Below are 19789 nucleotides of genomic sequence, written 5' to 3'. Positions count from 1 at the left end.
TGTCAGTGAAAATATGGAAATCTTATGTTGTTGTGGACTTGTAGCTGTCGTCGGCCGCCGCCAAGTCACCTCCCTATCACGTGCCTAGTACTCCCGAAGCTAAACTAACGGCGAGTCTAAAAATACTCTGCCGCCACTAATTCAGGTACGGATGTGGTACTTTCATGTGCGCATTATTAGACCCATTTTCTTTCAAATCAATTTCTCACCTCAGCAGAATCGTTGAGCAATCATCCTCAGATTCCAGCTACTTGTATCAACGCCTCACAGAAATCACAAGGTCCATTGTGCAGATGTTTGCACAAGTCAGCTCCGCTCAAACTCTCCGTGGCGGGATCAGCAACACCCAATTTGCGGAAAGTTTGTGCAACGAGGGGAGGTGTCTCAGAGTGGATTGCCTTCAACTTGGCATACCCAAGGAAGTGCCCTTGGCCTTTTCGTCCGCCGTAGTCAGCAAGCCGAAGCGCTGCGTTTGACGAACAAACTTCTACGGTGACTCCTTTCTGCGTCTTGGGCGCAATTCACCAGGACAGGACGAAATCCGTATCGACTGGGCTGTGCAGTCAGTTATGCAGCTCATATTTCTCCTGAACTGACATCTAAACTCGTATCCTCGCCTTTCTGATATCCTATCCATCCAAGGGTTCCCGTATTGATCTACGATCCCGCTTTTCATTAACCTTATGTCTCCTGCTGATTGAGCGTTACCCTTTGTTCCTCCAACATCAACTCCAACCTTCTCCAACTTGCAACACTTCGCACCTTCGCACCTTTGGCTTCTCTCAGCCTTGTCACTCGTTCCGTTTTGTACACTTTCGAATCTTGATCGCCTTTCTTCTTTGTGTACATCCCTACTACTACTACCTCTCAATCATGCGTTTCCTTCCCGTAGCTTCCGTCTGCTTGCTTGCTGGTCAAGGTGCAAATGCCGCCCTCGTAGCAGATCTGTCGACGCCAACCGGTATCAAAGAGGCTGCGAAAACGCTGGCAAAGGATTTGATGAGCTTTTATACTGGAAACAACCCAGGAGATGTCGCTGGAAACTTGCCAGATCCATATTACTGGTGGGAAGCGGGAGCGATGTACGTACTCTTTTGAGAACAAATGTCGCACCATCCGCTAATGCTACACAGGTTTGGTACGATGGTCAACTACTGGTATTACACAGGCGATACGACATATAACACAATAACTACCGAAGCGATATTACACCAGACGGGCGAGGAATGGGACTTCATGCCGGAAAATCAGACAAAGACATTAGGAAACGATGATCAAGGGTTCTGGGGCTTGACGGCCATGACCGCGGCAGAAGTAAAGTTTCCAGAGTTCCCAGCGCCGGCACCCGGCTGGTTAGCTTTAGCACAAGGTGTATTTAATACACAGGCGGATCGATGGGATTATGCGAACTGTGGAGGAGGTCTCCGATGGCAGATTTTCCCTTTCAACAATGGTTACAGTTACAAGAACACGATTTCCAACGGATGTTTCTTCAATCTCGGCGCGAGATTGGCTCTATATACGGGTAACCAGACATATGCTCGTTGGGCGTCCAAAACGTGGGAATGGGTCGAAAACGAAGGCCTGATCGATCCGGAGTACAATGTCTTTGACGGAACCAACATTGGTGATAACTGCACATCCAAGGACCACAACCAATGGACTTATAATGCGGGAATTTATCTTTTGGGTGCCGCGACAATGTTCAACATGGTAAGTCGCTAAGTACTGTATTTTATGTACTGTATTTACTAATCTTAAAATAGACAAATGGTACGGAACAAGTTGAATGGCAGGAACGAACTTCTGGTCTCCTAAACAAAACAGTAGCAACATTTTTCACCAATGGGATAATGCACGAGCTGTGCGAGAATGGAAAATGTAACGTTGATCAGCGATCTTTCAAGGCATATCTCAGCCGTTGGCTAGCCGCAACCTACCGCCTCGCTCCATTTACCAAAGACATAATTCAACCCCTTCTGAAGACATCCGCAGCGGCAGCGGTCAAGACATGCTCGGGAGGCGCATCTGGCTCGCAATGTGGATTGAAGTGGGACACTGGATCATTCGATGGCAGCTTTGGCGTCGGAGAGCAAATGGCCGTTCTCGAAGTCGTACAAAGCAACCTCATTACCGAAGTCCCGGATTGGGTCAGCGCCGTCAAAGGCACCGGAAATAGTACAGGAAACGTGGATGCCGGACAGAACAGTTTGACTGCGGGTACCGTGCTCACTAAACCTGCGACCACGAAGGATCGTGTCGGTGCGGGATTTTTCACCGCTCTGGTGTTGATTGGAGTCGTTGGAGGGAGTGCGACGATGATTATCTCGGAGTAAAATTTAATTTGTTATTTTTGTTGATTATTTTGTTTGTTATATACCATGGAGAGCGAAATGGGGCTATTTGTTGCAGCCGATCTGGTTCAGGTTACCTAGGGTTTTTAGTTTACTTTGTTTGGGGCATTGGGTGGGAGTTTTATGTGTTTAGACATAAATTGGGATAGGTTATAAAATCTTATTGTTTATTGATTTAAGCTGACCCTCTTTTCTCCAGAGATGACTAAGTGAGTAAGATATCAGACTCTTCAAGACATCAAAAGACTTATATAATCAGGATCTAAAGGGAAGGATTGTATCCATGTACTGAGAAGAAGTTGTTTTGTTTTTACTATGATTTGTGTTTCAATCTTTTAACAGTTTGAGAAATTTACGAGTAGAGAAATACGAAGACCATTTCAAGGTAAGAGATGTAGTTGGACTACTAATATGTTCCTTATCAACTACTGTTTCAACATAAGTGAAGTTTTATGGGATATCATGATTCTGGATCAAAGAAACACCCAACTAGACAAACATATCGATAGGGTAGCTGACGAGGTGAGCTTTCATTGTTTGTAACCTTGCCAATCGTTGGATACCTTGGTCGTGTTTGCTCAAGATGGAAACCTGCATATTTCTATACAAGATTGATTGCCTACGAGTCTGAACAGAAGACAAACACTTCCGAAGAAAACCTTCCCGTTTTCACTCCTACTTTCAACCACCTCACCAAATTCACATACTCCTGCCGTCACTAGACACTTGTTCTAAACCATCCGCACCATGGCGCCTCTTACCAACTTCAAAATCTCTCGCAAAAACTTACCCCAACTCCGCACCGAGGATTTCGCTACTATAACCAACATCAAACACCTCGCCTCTTACAACTGGCTCGAAGCTCCTCCCTCAAAGCCCACAATCGCCGTCCCAGGCAGTCCAGCCCTCTGGTCACCTCCCCCAGTACCTCGACCACTGAAAAAAGACTCCGGACTCGTATACATCGCACAGAACGCAGCACGACACCCAAGCTGTCCTCTTGAACCACTGTTCCGCGCGCTCTACCACACACATCCCTCATTCGACATCCGAGATATCGATATCGTGAGCGACCGGAATAACATCCGCAGACTACTCTCGTTCATCGATCCTAGCACCAGTAGAAACGGCGCTGAGGGATTTAGCATCGATGTCGAAGTCACAGCGAACACAGCGATTTTCAACCGTAATGAGACGAAAACTTCTGAGGTTATTGGACCGAATGAGTTCAGAGGGTATGGTCATGAGTTCGAGAAAGCATACACAACGACCCAGATACCGGGTAGTACTGGACACCATCGGATCATCAGTTACAGCTTCAGCGATCTGAAAATGATGATCCGCTATGAGACCGACGGATACGTAGACACGGCTGCGAATCCCATCTCATCGACCCCAAAGCCGGAGGATGATATCGCAAGCTTATTAGACAACTTATCTCTCACCCCCAACTCTAGCAAACCCAAACTCACCGTCCAAACCATAGGGACCCGCATCTCGCACTCCAACACCTTCGAAATCAAGACTCGCGTCCGTCACCGAACCCTAGAGTTCGACACCATCGCTCCGCAAGTCTGGATCTCGCAGACGCCGATGCTAGTGCGTACGAACCATGACTGCGGGACGTTCACGACGCCGGACGTCGAAGTTGCGAGACTGGGAGAAGGGGAATCAGGATGTGTTGAGGGGGTTGGCGGGGTTGATGAGGGAGATTGTGAGGATTGTTAAGAAGTGTGGAGGGAGCGCGGTGGTTAGGTATGAGGTTGGGAGTGACGTGTTGGTGGTTGTGGGGTGTGAGAGGAGGGTGATGTTGCCGGTAGATTTGTATGAAAGGTGGAAGGAGGGAGGGAGTGAGGGTGGTGAAGTGGAGGAGGAGGAGATTGGAGTAGTATTGTAAAGTTACGCTTGTTGAGGAGGTCTTAAGGTACCTACCTAGGTAAGTATACTATATGAGTCGTCGGTGCTAGGAATTTTCGCATCCCTATATATCTCGCTTAATTAGCTAGTCTGAAAAAAAAGGAGTCGTACTTGGGTAGGGAAGTAACGCATGAATGCCCGCCAAACTCTCTCGAACCTGGAAAAATTAGGCGAGAGAACACCAAAATCGTAAGATTTAGCTATCTTCTATTACTTCTCGTTCCTTACAATATTAATAGAATCATGTAAGGGTATAGGGCTAGGTACTTTCTTTACTTTTCTATTAGTAGAAAAATCAAGAAAATTAAAACTACCGTGGTAATTTTACTAGATAGCTAAATGACACTTTTCCCACCCAAAACTGGGGCGTGCGGCACTCATGCGTTACTTACCCAAGTATATTGAAGGGCGCAGGTTGGTGGGAGATTAAGATAGATGGGTTTTCATCAGTATGTTGAGTAAAAAATACCCATGACCACAGCAGACATGACTTACTGCGCATTAAAAGAAGTAAAAAATGACCAAAAATGAACCATCCAGGGATCGAACCTGGGACCTTCACTGATCTGTTAAACAACTAAGGAAACTTAGTGATCATGTAAAAGTGACGTGATAACCACTACACCAATAGTCCTATTGATGGCAAAATTTCCCGTATTACGTTTTATGAACTTTCAAACAAACTTGTGGCCGAGCGTCAAATATAAGCGAAGGATAAGTGGGGCGCCCTCGAGGCAAAGAACGGCAAGTCCGCCTTTCATAAGGGGCGCAAAAATATTAATTAATCTCGTTAACAGGCGTGAGTAGATTTAGAATCTGTTTGATAGTGGTGTAGTCTCGCTAGACCTGGATTGTGTTAAGAATATCTATATGTTTACGTGAAAGACACTGAAGAGTCTGTCCCGAGTCCGAGGTAAATATACCCCGCAATCTGAGAACAACAACTCAAAGACTAGTCCACATCATTTTTGATGTGAACATTTCATTCCAAGTTATTTGGTTTTTAATTAACACAGTATAGAACTTAGGAACAGAGTCTTTCTTAAATGCCACTAAATCCATCTCACGGCATTATATCCTTCTCCCTCCCCCCTGACCTCCTCGCTTACATCTCCTCCCTCGACAAATTCATAACTCAAGAGATAGTACCTCTCCAAGCATCCAATGATAACGAGCGATTCTTTGACCACCGACGAGAACATTCCCGTACAAACTGGGATAATCAAGGTCATTCCCTTCCCTTCTCGCATTATTCATCATTGACAACTTTAGGGCTTCCACGACCAGAATGGGAGGCACTCCTGGCTCAAGCTCGTCAACTAGCTGACACAGCAGGATTCTACCGATTCTGTCTCCCGAGTGAGTACGGAGGCCAAAACGGCGGGAATCTCTGGATGGCAGCTATCCGCATGCATCTAGCGAAAAGCGCGCCGAATCTGGCGAATGACTTGCAGAATGAGCATTCAGTAGTAGGCAATTTTCCGGATGTGCTTATGGTGAGAGAGTTTGGTACGGCTGGTATGTGAAAATTTTATAGGTGGTGGTGTAATGGTTGGGAAAGCGGGCTGATGGGGAGTAGAGCAGAAGACAGAGTTTATCACGGGCAGACTTGAGGGGCGGAGGAGTTTTGCTTTTGGGTTGACGGAGCCGGGGCATGGGAGTGATGCTACACATAGTAAGTGCCAAAAGGTTCTCCCTCAGAACATACTGAGAGGTAAACATAGTGGAAACGACCGCCAAACCAGTGACCAGAAACGGTATCTCGGGATTTGAGATCAACGGCGCCAAAATGTGGATTACAGGCATGCACACCGCAACTCACTGTCTAGTCTTCGCACGCACATCCGGCAACCCAGGCTCTGCCCTTGGAATAACAGCTTTCTTCGTGCCTAGAGACGCGTCTGGTCTGGATATCACGTCTTTCGAATGGACGTTCAATATGCCTACCGACCACGCATCTTTCACACTCACAGACGTATTCGTACCATCTTCCTCCATCCTCGGGAAACTCGACCAAGGACTCGCCATCGCGCAGGCATTCGTGCATGAGAATCGACTGAGACAAGCGGCGAGCTCGTTAGGCGCGGCGGAGTTTTGTATCGAGGAGAGTATCACGTATGCGAGGAAGCGAAAGCCTTTTGGGAGGGAGCTGGCGCGGAATCAGGATATCACGACGCCAGTCGTGGAGTTGGCGACACAGGTTGAGATGTTGAGGTTGTTGATTTTGAAGACGGCGGCGGAAATGGATGGGTTGAGTCAGAGGGAGATTGAGAGGGATTTGGGGGATAAGGTGTCGATGTGCAATGTGAGTTACTTTGAATTCTCATGAGGCGACAATTGACATGCTAACGAAAGGTGATAGTATTGGGGAAATAGGTTGTGTACGCAGGCTGCGGATCGAGCTATTCAGATTCATGGTGGGATTGGATATTCGAGACATAAACCGTAAGTTTGACAGACAAGAACTTTGTAAGAGTTGGCTGACTTCTGCTAGATTCGAGCATATCTATCGACATCATCGTAAGTTTTCCCTTGCCAACATCACTCTTGGAGGCTGACAATACAGGTCGATATCGCATCACAGAAGGTAGTGAAGAAATCCAAATGCGAAAAATAGCCGCCTACCTATTCGGCTACGTAGGTCCTCGAAAAGCGGAGCTCTCAAAACTTTAACCATCTCACTTCTAGCAAATAAAGCAAACCCTTTTGTGAATTTAGAAGCTGTGTTTCTTGATCTATCTTTTCTCTGCCAACAAAAACCATCTACAACTTCTTCGTCCCCGCCAATGTCCTCTTAGCCATCTCCTTGATCGACTCCGCCGAAGCCTTCTGTCTCCAATTCGTCCAATCATGATTAAACAACGCCCACGTCTCGTCGAAATCCTGTTTTCCCTGTCTAGTATAATAACTTCCCCCAACCTCCCAGAACATCCATCCAGCCTTCAACCCACCGAGATAACTATCCAAACACGTCTGATAAACTCCTTTGTACTCGTTATTCGACATGTCGTGACCCCATTCTGTCATCACCACTGGTAGCACGTTCTTCACTTTCGGGTCTGTGGCGTTAAGAGCGTTGTAGCCGCCGTTGTAGAGACCGTTTGTTATAGAGGGACAGGTTGTGGCTGTGGTTTGGTAGTTGTGCAGTTCGAGGACGAGTTTGTTGGAATATGGGAAGTCTGATTTGCGGAAAACGGTGCCAGAACCGAGATTTGCTCCGGTGGTGATGGGAGCGAGTGTGGTGTCGTAGTTGAGACCCGAGAAGTAGATGAGAAGGCCAGGGTTGGCGGCGTTGACACCGTTGGCTGCTGGAATCATGTTCTTGTACCAGGTCTCCCAGTTATATGTTTTGGCTACAGTCCAGCGTCAGTTAAGACCCAGTTCAGATAGAAGAGTGACGTACAGATAGTTGGGTTATTAGTAGCATTTCTCGGCTCATTCCTCAGTCCCAAGCTCACCAAAGCAGGCCAAGCTTTCCCATGATCAGCCATGTACGCAAGTCCTCTCTTCCAGTTCGCAACATTGAAATAAGTATCTCCGAACCAGGCATTGCCATCGGTTTCCCCACAACACCATTCTGCACGGGAGATGTGGTTGTCCAAATGGACGTAGATTTCCTGCTTCAAGGCCTCGGCTGCCACAGCGTCGAATACCTGTAATCTAGTAGTCGTGTCATCGAACTGCGGGTTCTTCTGGAGGAACTTCTTGTATATGGCCGTGCCGTTGGTAGTTCCTAGAGCTTTAAGGAAAGACTCTTTCACGGTGGTGTCGTTGCCTTTCGAGTATATCTCATCGATCATCTGAATGGAGAAGGTGAGACGGATGATATTGAGGTCTACATATGATTAATACCTCTCGGCTATTTGCAAATTTGGGTCTTACTTAGGCTCTTGATATCCTTAAGCACTTTATTGATACTCGCGTATTGAAGACCCTCTGGAATCATAGCCTCGCCATGACCAGGCCAGTTGACACCTACAGGCGTGACGACCTCGTTTTTCGTATTCCGAATCCATCGTCCGTCAGTGACGAGCGGTCCGTATGGCCATGCTGCTTTGGGTGAGGGAATGACTACCGCTACTGCAGAGCACGCAAACGCAAGAGGTAAGACTGAAGAGAACCGCATTGTGACTTGTAGGTGACTTGTCAATGGCAGTCTCAAATTCTTATGTGGGCATCCATCTCGCTTTTATACAACTCCAGCACAGCTCCACCATCATAGCTAGGGACAATTTGTATCCATCCCCACGTTTCCGTCCCTAAGAAACTTCGAACCAGCTGATCTTAACCACCTCCCAATTCCAAGCGTGTCCCCTCTTTACGAACGGACAAAACCACAACAGCCTCCAGGATGATGATGATGCCTTTGACCCTCGATTTTGCCATCCCCGGATTCAGAGCTTGGCCAAGTACCGCTCGAACTGGCAGTCGATACTAGAGCCGTCGTTGATTGATGGAAGCACGTACTTCGACCGATACCCCGCACATTTGCCCCGGCCCCACTAACGCGCATTTTCAACGGCACGGTGCGTGTGGAGAGGCGGTCCAATTGAATGTTAATTTGGATGTTTAGAGGAGTCTTTAAGGTTGAATGAGTTCCGCGATATCCCCGCTGGCGCTGGTGTTACACCGAGTTTGCGGAGGGGTTTGGAGGGAGGTGTGTCGTAAGCGAGATGTGCCGACGAGAGTGCCAAGTGTTGATCTGGGGCTTGAGAATGATATGATTAGTAAAGCAAACATTGTTTGATGGTGGTGAGTAATGATGGCGAGAGGAAATTCGAGGGAGATGAAACTCTGGTAAAGCATATAGCAAGGAATCTAGTGTCAAATATTCAATCAAATTTGGGTATAACACTGTTCTAATATAACCGAGTCTCTCATCCATCTATAACCCAACAGGCGTCAAAAGAACAGTAAAATCCAAGACCTGAGTATGCAAAGAATGCTGTTCCAAAGTAGGAGGTCCACAACTGGCCGTACCCAACCCATGATGTCCTCCATCTACTCTAAAGATAACCTCATCACTTCGTGCAAGCTCATAAGGATGTTTCGCCTTCTCCAAAGCGTGTGCTGAATGTCTGTTGACATTGAAATCAAATCCACCTTCATTCTTGGGTGCTTCGCATTGAAGCTCCGCCTGAATACCTGAGCCCTTGGAATTGAGCAAGTGTACCCATCTTGTGTCTGTTCTGTTGCCGCTTTCTTGTGGGAAAGCGTTGTGGGTGATCATTTCATCGACGCTGTTTGTCCAGACACCGAGTTTGCCGGCTTGCTTCATGTCTCTATATGTTTCACCTTGACCTAGACCAAACCACCTGATCGTATCTGTGCTTTTGTTCATTTTCATCTCCAATCCAAATCTCGGTAGTGTGATTGGGATTGATCCTCGCGGCTCGGCATGAATGTGAATTTTGATACTGCCGTCGCCTTGCAGAGTGTATTTCGTAGTAGTGTCGAATCCCCAGGCTAAGATTGGCGGACTGACCCAGGTCTTTGTGGTAATCTGAAGATTTCCGTCTTCCAGAGTGTGGCTTACAGACCGGACTTGCTTTTGCATCGAGTCGAGGCCAAACAACACCCAGTACTGAGCAATTTCGGGTATGTCGTTGTCAGTCGGAGCTCTCCAAAAAGTAAGGTGTGGCCCATTGCCGACCTCAAAGATATCGGTACCGCGAATAGACCACTTGGTAATCTTGTCAATGCTCTTATCAAACTCAAAGATTACATCTGGATTTGACAAGGTCAATATCGCCAAGCGATCAGACAGTGTGGGGCTGTCAATCCCGGAGGATGGTTCTGTCTGTCCAAATTTGACAAGAGATTGCTCGCCAACTCTGAACTGTCCCCAAGCAATTTGGTGCCCAGCATGTGCCCAAACAGTGGAAGAGGCGAGCTCCATGGATACAGACAGCCAAGCTTCTCCAGTAAGCTGATCGATTTGGCCAAAGTTTGGCATATCCACAGTGGCGGTTTCGCCTGCAGCTACATTTGGTAGAGATAGGAGTCCCGAAGAGACTATGCTCTCGGAGTTTCTGGGAGAAGTTAGGACTAGAAACTGAAAAAGACAAAGAGAGCATACCCAGCAGTAAAAGTGGAGAGTGTCCAATGCGCCTTGAGATGGTCTAACGAACTGAAGTCGTAATGGTTCGTGACGAGAATTGATTCGCCTTCACGACCTATGCTCACAGGCGCAAACACCTTCTTAGCTTCCACTAGAGCCGATCTGGGATTATGCTCGGAGTCGCAGAGACCATCCATAACGAAGTTGCCATCATTAGGATAGTCACCGAAGTCCCCACCATATGCGAAGAAAGGAGTACCATCATCAGTCTTTGTCAAGATACCGTGATCGGCCCACTCCCAAATGAAACCACCTTGAAGACGTCGGTGAGCACGGAAAGCATCTTGGTACTCTTGCAGAGCGCCTGGACCGGTGCCCATAGCATGAGCGAACTATAACAAGTCAGCATCATTCTAGTCTAGCAAAGTAATGGTAATTGGTAAAAGAAAACTCACTTCGCAAAGAATGATTGGTTTCTCAAAGTCGTCGCCATGTTCCTTCGCCCGCTTGACAAGTTCGGGGATTGACATGTACATATAGGAGAACATATCCGCAGAAAGAGCTTCTGCGTCACCCTCGTAATGGATAGGTCGTGTGGGATCATACGCCTTCGCCCAGTCGTACATTGCCTTGTGATTTCTTCCGTAAAAGGCCTCATTTCCTAAACTCCAGAAAATGATCGATGGATGGTTCTTGTCCCTGTGTACCATCTGCTTCATTCGCTCCACATAAGCACCTTGCCACGATTCTTTATCTGTTGTGAATTTTGCAGATTGTGGAAACGTCAAGAGTTTACGCTCTTCATATGGCTGAGATTCGGGAATCTGTAGTGGTCTTGCAACAGCATCGTAGAAGCCATGACACTCGAGATCTGCTTCGTCCATGACGTATAGGCCAATCTTGTTGGCTAGTGAATAGATTTCCGGATGCGAGGGATAGTGAGAACAGCGTAAGGCGTTGATATTGTGAGTTTTCATGAGAAGAAGGTCTCGGCGGATGAAGTCCAAGGGAACCGCACGTCCATATTTGAAATGATGGTCATGTCTATTGGCACCATTTAGATGAATTGCCGTGCCATTTACTGTCAAATTCCCTTTTTTGATTTCAACCTGTCGAAAACCAACTTCCTGATGGATCTTTTGAAGTGCTTTTCCTTTTTCCTCTCCAGCCAGCGTGATCCAAATTTCATAGAGATTGGGTGTTTCAGCGGTCCATTTGAGGGGATCTGACACATCAAAAGAAAAGCTACGCTGAGAAGATCCGGCTTCCAGCTCAAACTGCTGTTCAAATACTGCCGTCCCTTTGCATCCAGCCTTTTCGAGTGAAACAATCACATTTGAGGCCGCTGCAACAGAGTACGCAATGTCAAGATTCAATTTGGCATTCTTGTACTGGTCATCAAGTTCTGTACGAACAGTGAAATCTTCGATGTTACCACGTGTAGGAAATCCAATAAGATGCACATCACGAAATATACCTATTATAGATTAGTACCTCGTTGCCAAATTGAGGAGGGTCACGTGCCTGAAAGCCACCACTGGTCCTGGTCTTCAATATAGCTTCCATCACACCATTGATACACTCGTACGGTGATTATGTTCAAGCTGGAGCCGTCGCGGATCAACAGGTCCGTAATATCAAACTCAGCAGGATTTCTGCTCCCCTGACTGTATCTCGCCTGAAAAGGAGATCCATTAACGCTAAGATGGAAAGCACTGTCGACGCCATCAAATCTCAGCCGATAATTCATTTCTCCAGCACTTTTCCATTTTGAAGGCACTCTGAATTCTGTTGAATAAGTCCCAACTGGATTTTCCGAAGGAACATGAGGCGGATCTACCGGAAATGGAAATTGAACATTGGTGTAATGAGGTTTTCCGTAGCCTTGAAGCTGCCAGTGGCCAGGAACATCAATTGTGGATGAATTTTCGATTGAAGCGATATCATCATCTTCTGATGGCGCCTTTGCAGGGCAAGAAGCGTAGTGAAACTTCCAACGACCGTTCAGATTCAACGAGTGCTCTGATTTGAAATACGCTCTTGGAGGTAGCCTGTTTCGCTCAAACACCAACTCATTCTGGTAATCGTCTTTCTGTCCAGAAGAAGACGTAGCAATTCCGCTCATGATTGCCGTTTCGGAGACTTTCAGTATCTGCATTGGAGATGTCTGATCTGTTGCGGTCGTGTTCTCTTGATATAGATGTTTCCTCAAGTCAGGATACCAACGAGGACTCTTGTAGCAGTATCAAGGGAGGTAATGAGTGGTTTGGATAAAGAATCGAGAAGATGCTACCGAGACTATCATCGCCTATATGAGAGAGAAAGATGCTGGTAAACGAAGGGAGCTCAAACATTGAGCAACGTGATACTTCGCGGCTACTCGGCGGGTCGAGGTACTTACGTTGCCCCACCAGTATCGTTTTGCAAAACCCAAGACGGATATTGGAAGGAAGCAGATTGGATGTTTCGGCACAAGTTGAGTGTCAACAGCCAAGGCTAGAGTGGGGTGTTGGCAGGTTGCAAGGTGAGATCTTCATCTCTATCGTCGGATTGTCCATGCAAGCGGTGAATCCTCAATGCTCCAAACACTTTGAGCAATGAGCAGCCTTGACGGCATGGGAGACATGGTCACACGAGGACGTACTCTCTTCTCTGCATCTGCATGTTTTTATTCGGCACCTTTTGAATGAGGTCTCTCTATGAGCCATTGCAATTTTGCTTGGTGAATTATCGGATGATCTCTAGTCGTTCTTTCGCGTTTTTCACTGCGTGCGGCGAGTCAATCTAGTTCTGGTAAAAATCAAGGATGACTTGTTGTCGAGCTTCGTGTCCGGGGAAGTCGGGGACAACAAGTCTACCCCTCGCTTAGCCCAATGCACCAATCAGACCCGCTGCAGTCTCTGCAAAACATCCACCCCTTTCGAACTCGCTTACCCGTCCATCCCCGACCTCTCGCAACAAACGACATCCGCGACCATCCCCGATTGCCAATTATCCTCACCACTTTATTCCACTTTACCAAGACCATCAAGCCAGGAAAGCTTCTTTAACCCACAATATGACCCCGCCCTAATACCCGAAAAAGCACGAGATTTACCACATCTAATTGGCCCCCCATGTTTTGGCTAGCTATCCCCAGCTTCTCCTCCTCGCTTTGAAGCTGGCACCCCATGTTTCTCCTGAATGTGGATGGACCCCGTGTAGAGATCCATAGACCACATGCTATCGCGGAGTGCATAGACTAACTAGGCTGCCTATCCTGGACCATCATATGTCTTTCCCCTCATTCCCCCCAACCGACAGCTTGGTTCGAAGGAAACCTTGATTCAATGTCTTAGCGATCTAGAACCATACGCCTCTCACATCTCAGATTCCAATTCGACAACTCCTCGACATGGCGGTTGGACGTGCCAGGATTTGAAAATCTGATATATAAACAGGTGGACTTTCCCAGTCCCAAACTTTTCATCCCAGTCCTGCGGGTCCAAAGCATACATCACCTATCTTTTAGCTCTCTGAGATAGTCTATCCAACAACATGGAGACGGACGAGAAGAACATTGGGTCTTCCCACATCAACAACGTCGACAGCAATGATGCTGCGAACATCGTCCAGATAGCTACCGATGTAGATGATTCGAAGGATTCGCCATGGACGGCGTCTATGTTCCGTCTGTACGGTGTTCTCATGGTTGCATATCTCTGTGGTTGTCTTAACGGATATGATGGCTCTCTCATGGGAGCGGTCAACGCTATGAAGCAGTATCAAGATTATTTTGGAATGTGAGTTTTCAAGTTCTTCGGCAAAGTCGCTTAATTAACATCTTGAATAGGTCTCAAGCCGGCTCTTCGACTGGTCTTGTTTTCGCACTCTACAACATCGGATCCATTCCAGCTGTTTTCCTTACCGGTCCAGTTAATGATCGATACGGTCGTCGCGCGGGAATGGCAACAGGCGCCGTAATTATCATCATAGGAACGTGTATTCAAGCTCCATCTGTGAACATGAAGATGTTCATGGCTGGAAGATTTATTCTTGGGTTTGGAGTTTCGTTCTGCTGTGTCTCGTAAGTCTAAGCGAGCATGTCCCACTTCTAAAAAGCTAACATTCTCTTCAGAGCTCCTTGCTACGTTAGTGAGATGGCACATCCCAAATGGCGTGGAACCATTACTGGTCTTTACAACACTTGCTGGTACATTGGTTCTATTGCCGCAGCCTGGACTTGTAAGAAATTGTTCCTTCACTATGTCCAAATTGTCACTAACATCTACAGGCTACGGAACTGCCTTCATCAACAGCACAGCCGCATTCCGTATTCCAATCTGTAAGACTGCCCACTCCATACTCTGATCTCTCACTAACCTTGAAACTTCAGGGTGCCAACTTTGTTCCTCAGTAGTCGTAGCCGGCGGCGCATTCTTCCTCCCCGAATCCCCCCGCTGGCTCGTAGGCCAAGACCGCGCCGACGAAGCGCGCGCCGTCCTCGCCAAATACCACGGCGAAGGCGACGAGAACCATCCGATGGTAAAACTCCAAATGGCCGAAATGCAAGGCCAAATTACGCTCGACGGATCTGACAAACGCTGGTGGTTCGTTTCTCGCTTAAGCCCCCTTTCAAACTCCAAAATACTAACAAGACCAGGGATTACTCCGCCCTCTTCAACACTCCCAACGCCCGTTCTCGTATGATCTGTGTCCTTGGAATGGCCTTCTTTGGACAATTATCCGGAAATTCGATCACGAGCTATTATCTTCCCAACATCATCAAAACAGCCGGAATCGACGACCCACACACGCAACTCCGACTCAACGGCGTGAACCCCGTTCTCTGCTGGCTCGGCGCCGTATTCGGCGCTCGCATGACCGACAAAATCGGACGACGACCTTTGCTTCTCTACTCCATCATCTTCGCGAGTGTCTGTTTCGCCATCATCACCGGGACAACGAAACTCGCCGTCGAGAACAAGAATCTGCATGCGAGTAACGCGGCGATCACGTTTGTGTATTTGTTCGGGATCGTGTATTCGTTTGGCTGGACGCCGTTGCAGAGTATGTATATCGCGGAGACGTTGAACTCGGAACAACGTGCTAAGGGAACTGCTGTAAGTCCCTCTAACATTCCCCTTCCCTTCATCAAACTAACACCCCCCTCAGCTCGGCAACCTCGGTTCCTCCATCGCAGGCACAATAATCCAATACGGGTCTGGCCCCGCCTTTGAAAAGCTGACCTACTACTTCTACCTCGTCTTCGTCTTCTGGGACCTGATCGAGGCCGTCGTGATCTATTTCTTCTTCGTCGAGACGAAGGACCGCACGTTGGAGGAGTTGGATGAGGTGTTTAGCGCGCCGAACCCGGTGAAGAAGAGTTTGGAGAAGAGGAGTGTGCAGACGGTGGCGAATACTGTGGGGGTGGGGTTGAAGGGAGAGTTGTAGATGGGGAGGGAGAAGGGGGAGTAGTAATACTATTGTGTTAACAATTTGTTTTGAATATGTTATGTGTGATGTCTGTCAGAAACTATTAGTGTGTTGTAAGTCTGACAGGATATCTGCTTGCGGTGATTTTAGCTACATTCCTGTTTTAAAACTAAAACTTTCTCCTCTCATTCGAGGAATCGTATGAGATTGTCTCTTTGTTTTTGTTTTTTTGGAACAAGGCTCACGATAAATATCAAGAGTCGAACCTTGGGAAGCCCCTTTAACGCTATTGTACTCGGAGGGTGTCCTCTCAGTCTTGCAAAGCACCGTTGATCGATATCAAGCGTGAAAATACGTTAAAAGTACAAGCCGATAGATTCGACATATATTACTTACTATTCATCACCTACGCACCTCTTACCCAAGCAACCGCCTCGCCTATTTTCCCTAACAAAAAAACTCCTAGGGTATCCATAAAAGAAGAGGTCATGAACCCGTAAATTAATACATCCCAACATCGAAGATAAATCCCTTTGCTGCATGAGAGACCGCTCATTGCGGTGGTTGCTCCCCCGCACATTTCGAAAGGAGACAAACATTATTTAACAGACCCTCTACCAGACTCGGATACTCATGGGGTTCTCCATTCGCAGCCCTCTGACCCTGTTGTCTGATAGCGGCAGTCGAGACTTCGATTTCCAACTCATGTTCCCTTTCAATACGTATCGTACCCTGCAATATCATTAGCGCCAAGATATAAAAATGAAAACAAGGAACATAGTGGCTTACATTTGGAGCAGTGATCTCCGACGTAACCTGCGTGAGATCGAATTGGTATAAACCTTGGGTATAACTCAAACGATCTTTCTGACGTTCTGGCCGCTTTTCTCCCGCCGGTGCATTCCTTATGATCTCGTCGATGTCGCCATCAAATTTCATTTCGAAGTTTATACTGATGCGACAATCTAGCGGTAGTTGTGGACAGTATATATCCAGATCCGCTATTCGAGTCTTGATGATACGTGCGATTATTTGGCCCGTCTTTTGGTCGGTCGTTACACGAACACTAACATCCCGCTTAATCTGTTCGCGAACCGCAGCTGGGAGAATGCTGTGCATCGATGCTGGCAGGGTGTAAAATCGATCTGTTTCCCGGCGATGGAGATAGTTTATTGGTACCCTAGGTCTATTCTTTGGCTTACTCGGATGTGTAGCTTCCACTTGAACATTCAGAAATCTGTTCAAACCAGAATGTTGTGGCTATGGAAGGTTAGCAAGAACTTAAATAGGAGAAAAGATACTGTACCAATGTCATCGAACTCTTAAAGGCAATATTTGGATTTGGTGCAAGAACGCATTCTGAGAGTATAGGCAGCTGGTATCGATGATTGGTGGCCCTGTCAATAAGGTGGCCCAATTTGGCCTCGATTTCAATTTCTACCCCACGACTGGAAAGTTCTCCAAAATCGTTTCGAGAAACTACCTCTGAGTAGAAGAAATCGGCTACCGCCTTCGTCATGCCTTTCGTTGGAGGATCCTTCAGCAAACTCATTTCATGCGGACCAAGTAAAATACTTGGATCTGGCGGTAAGTCCTGAATTCCGGCTCTTGAAATCATCGGAGAGCTATTGTGACTACCATTCGTCTCAGAATGTGCAATTACGGACGCTTGGGCAGGACCTTGAGCAGGAATTGTCTCTGCTTGTTTCCCATTCAACTTCGCTCTTTGCCCAATCTCTAATGCAGCCTTACTTCGAACACTTTGCGCCCAAATAGGAATTTCTGTATAACGAATTCGCTTCTTCGCTGGCGCCTTTGGAGAGCTAGATGCAGAGTGGATAATCTTGTGTTCGCCATTCATGACTCTTTTACTTTCTGGTGGTTGCACAGCATGATCCTCAACTCTCAAATCACGATCATCCATTTTTCTCTTTGTCGAGTATGGGTACCCGTTTTCTGGCTGAGAGATTGGAAGCTCTGCGCGTGGCGTACTAGGAACCCGAGTCTTTGGGCTAACACTCAAAGTTCGCTCTCTTTCACTTCGCGATCTCCTTTGTTCACTCAATGAGGTTCTTTGAGAATCGTATGCGCTTGGTGTACTAGGGTGTCGGGGAAGAGTGGCAGAAGCCGAAGGTGCTGGAGAGGTTTGTTGAAAGTGAGAAAATGGCCCGGTGGAGATACCTCGTTGTTGATATGGACTACTTGGTTGCGGAAATGTTCCGGAAGATGGTCTTTGTGTAAGAGGTGGGCCCAGCGGAGTGCCTGGTTGAGATTGTTGCCGGTGATGCTGAGGAATCTGTGATGTAGCAAATTGCGGTCCTGGCCCAGCAGATACAGGGCTATCTTGTGGATATTGAGGGTAGTACGGCTGTTGACTCTGGGCAGATGTGGGCGTCGGGGTGGAAGCTGAGATGGAAGATTGAGATCTTTGATGCTGGAGATATGGATGTGGAGCTCCAGGGATCCCAATTGGAGGTGTCTGGGGGGTCGGCGACACCAGATTATGTGCAGAGTTTTGGTGGCTCAAAGAATTTTGCTGTGAATGGTGAGGCGGAGGGTTGGCCTGCGGATAGCTGTCTCGAGTTGGGAAGGAAGGTGGATACTGCTGATGTTGCGCTGGGCTTTGAGGAGTCTGGGTATGTGGAAATGGATATTGGGACGAGGTCGAGGTCGAAGGTGTACGCTGATACGGTGACTGGGCAGAGTAGGATCTCACGGGAGAGCGTAGGTCATTCTGCGGAGGGGCTTGAATAGGAGGAGGAGGAGGAGGTCGTCCTGGATAAGGAGTCGCAGATTGATAAGTCGAGGGTGAGGCATACGGGCCTGGCGTCTGAGAAGTATAGTCCTGCGAAGGGTATTTGCCCGGCGACGGCTGTGATGAATGGCTGTACTCTCGAAAGCCGTGATGTGGAGGCGCTTGAATTGGCGTGACTGGAGCTGCTTGTTTGGGAATGGAGTTTTCCCCAGCTTCGGTGTTTATGATGGAACGAAGGTCCATGTTTGCGATCGGTCTCCCTCCCCCAAAGTACCCAAGCGCACCTTGCCCCGGGCTACAAAGTCTGCTGTATCTCCCAACAATTGACAGTCATTTGACGATAGTTGGCGAACGTCAGCTAACACGACAGAGGGTTCGACTGGGTGCTGGGCGCGCGCGCGGTGGAGTTTGCGCAAACGGATCTCAACAAAGGGCTTCAAGACGACAGGCAACACGAGGACAGAAACATCGACAAAAAGGGTCGCAGAGACTCAAGGAGCAATTCGGATTCGATTTGGATTAATTCGATATGCGACGAGAGGGACGGCGGTCGTGGGAGCATGGGTGGAGGTTGAAGGTTAAGGTTTGGGACACTTGCTGTTGTATTTGGCAAGCACATTTTGGAGAAATCCCCTTAGTCGCAAGGTTGACCAGCCGCCATCACCTCCTGAAAGACACGCACCGCCGTCTGAACTTATGCACGGCAAAGGGAAGCAAACGGGAAGCAGGTGAGATATCGAATTATTCTATAAGGGACATGCATCGTATGGGAGAAATGTCTCGATAGTCTCAAACAGTAATCAAGAACCCGTACGGCTTGTGCAAAGTGGTGATAATACTTTATTTGTGACGCGTTGAGCTCTTTGCCGAAAAGTTCGGGCTAGTCTATCAATCGAAACATTTCAAGGGGTTTCAATTGGGTCTGGATATTTCAAAATGATTTACAATCCTTTGCGCGCTCTTCAAGCCTTACAATATGTTAATTTCAATAATAAATATGGTCACGCGACAAGAGGCCATTCAAGACCAAAAGGGTGGCCGTTGAAGAGCAAGAGATCCGGTCTGCGCTATGCTAGCGGAAGCAGCACGTGAAGCTGCTACAAAATAACTCGCGATGGAAACCTGAGGCGACACAACGGCATCCATGCAGATCCACTTTTAGCAGCGCCGGCGTCCGAGCTTTAGGCCAGCTGCTGGTTACGTGACAGCTTGTGCCTGGCGAGAATAGCAAATCAACACAACATCATCGAATCCTCATCTATTCCATCAATCGTCGTCCATCTCATC

The 19789-nt window shown here is 47.6% G+C and overlaps 7 protein-coding genes across 7 annotated transcripts; 4 read left to right on the top strand and 3 right to left on the bottom strand.

Annotated features, from left to right (window-relative positions):
• Window positions 1–873: 873 nt before the first annotated feature.
• On the top strand, window positions 874–2336 carry GLAREA_07015 (Six-hairpin glycosidase; the record flags this gene model as incomplete). Its single annotated transcript, XM_008080963.1, has 3 exons — window positions 874–1082; window positions 1134–1713; window positions 1767–2336. The coding sequence occupies 3 exons, from the start codon at window positions 874–876 to the stop codon at window positions 2334–2336; spliced, it is 1359 nt and encodes a 452-aa protein (XP_008079154.1).
• A 765-nt stretch (window positions 2337–3101) lies between these two features.
• On the top strand, window positions 3102–4082 carry GLAREA_07014 (uncharacterized protein; the record flags this gene model as incomplete). Its single annotated transcript, XM_008080962.1, has 1 exon — window positions 3102–4082. The coding sequence occupies one exon, from the start codon at window positions 3102–3104 to the stop codon at window positions 4080–4082; it is 981 nt and encodes a 326-aa protein (XP_008079153.1).
• A 1235-nt stretch (window positions 4083–5317) lies between these two features.
• GLAREA_07013 (Acyl-CoA dehydrogenase NM) lies at window positions 5318–6944 on the top strand (the record flags this gene model as incomplete). The annotated part of the gene is made up of 6 exons (XM_008080961.1): window positions 5318–5789; window positions 5851–5946; window positions 5996–6576; window positions 6634–6716; window positions 6766–6791; window positions 6838–6944. The coding sequence occupies 6 exons, from the start codon at window positions 5318–5320 to the stop codon at window positions 6942–6944; spliced, it is 1365 nt and encodes a 454-aa protein (XP_008079152.1).
• A 90-nt stretch (window positions 6945–7034) lies between these two features.
• On the bottom strand, window positions 7035–8397 carry GLAREA_07012 ((Trans)glycosidase; the record flags this gene model as incomplete). The annotated part of the gene is made up of 3 exons (XM_008080960.1): window positions 7035–7624; window positions 7675–8106; window positions 8154–8397. The coding sequence occupies 3 exons, from the start codon at window positions 8395–8397 to the stop codon at window positions 7035–7037; spliced, it is 1266 nt and encodes a 421-aa protein (XP_008079151.1).
• A 759-nt stretch (window positions 8398–9156) lies between these two features.
• On the bottom strand, window positions 9157–12457 carry GLAREA_07011 ((Trans)glycosidase; the record flags this gene model as incomplete). Its single annotated transcript, XM_008080959.1, has 4 exons — window positions 9157–10303; window positions 10351–10724; window positions 10788–11809; window positions 11902–12457. The coding sequence occupies 4 exons, from the start codon at window positions 12455–12457 to the stop codon at window positions 9157–9159; spliced, it is 3099 nt and encodes a 1032-aa protein (XP_008079150.1).
• Window positions 12458–13869: 1412 nt separating this feature from the next.
• Window positions 13870–15765, top strand: GLAREA_07010 (MFS general substrate transporter; the record flags this gene model as incomplete). Its single annotated transcript, XM_008080958.1, has 7 exons — window positions 13870–14114; window positions 14165–14398; window positions 14450–14556; window positions 14606–14656; window positions 14708–14921; window positions 14975–15434; window positions 15487–15765. 7 exons carry the CDS (start codon window positions 13870–13872, stop codon window positions 15763–15765), a joined length of 1590 nt encoding a protein of 529 aa, XP_008079149.1.
• A 534-nt stretch (window positions 15766–16299) lies between these two features.
• GLAREA_07009 (CYTH-like phosphatase) lies at window positions 16300–18745 on the bottom strand (the record flags this gene model as incomplete). Its single annotated transcript, XM_008080957.1, has 3 exons — window positions 16300–16479; window positions 16537–17007; window positions 17054–18745. 3 exons carry the CDS (start codon window positions 18743–18745, stop codon window positions 16300–16302), a joined length of 2343 nt encoding a protein of 780 aa, XP_008079148.1.
• Window positions 18746–19789: the final 1044 nt, after the last annotated feature.

The sequence above is a fragment of the Glarea lozoyensis genome (assembly GCF_000409485.1).
Source record: "Glarea lozoyensis ATCC 20868 chromosome Unknown GLAREA14, whole genome shotgun sequence".
In the NCBI taxonomy this organism is placed as follows: Eukaryota; Fungi; Ascomycota; class Leotiomycetes; order Helotiales; family Helotiaceae; genus Glarea; species Glarea lozoyensis.
Note: the sequence above shows the minus strand (reverse complement) of the source record. Positions and strands in the feature narration are given on the sequence as shown.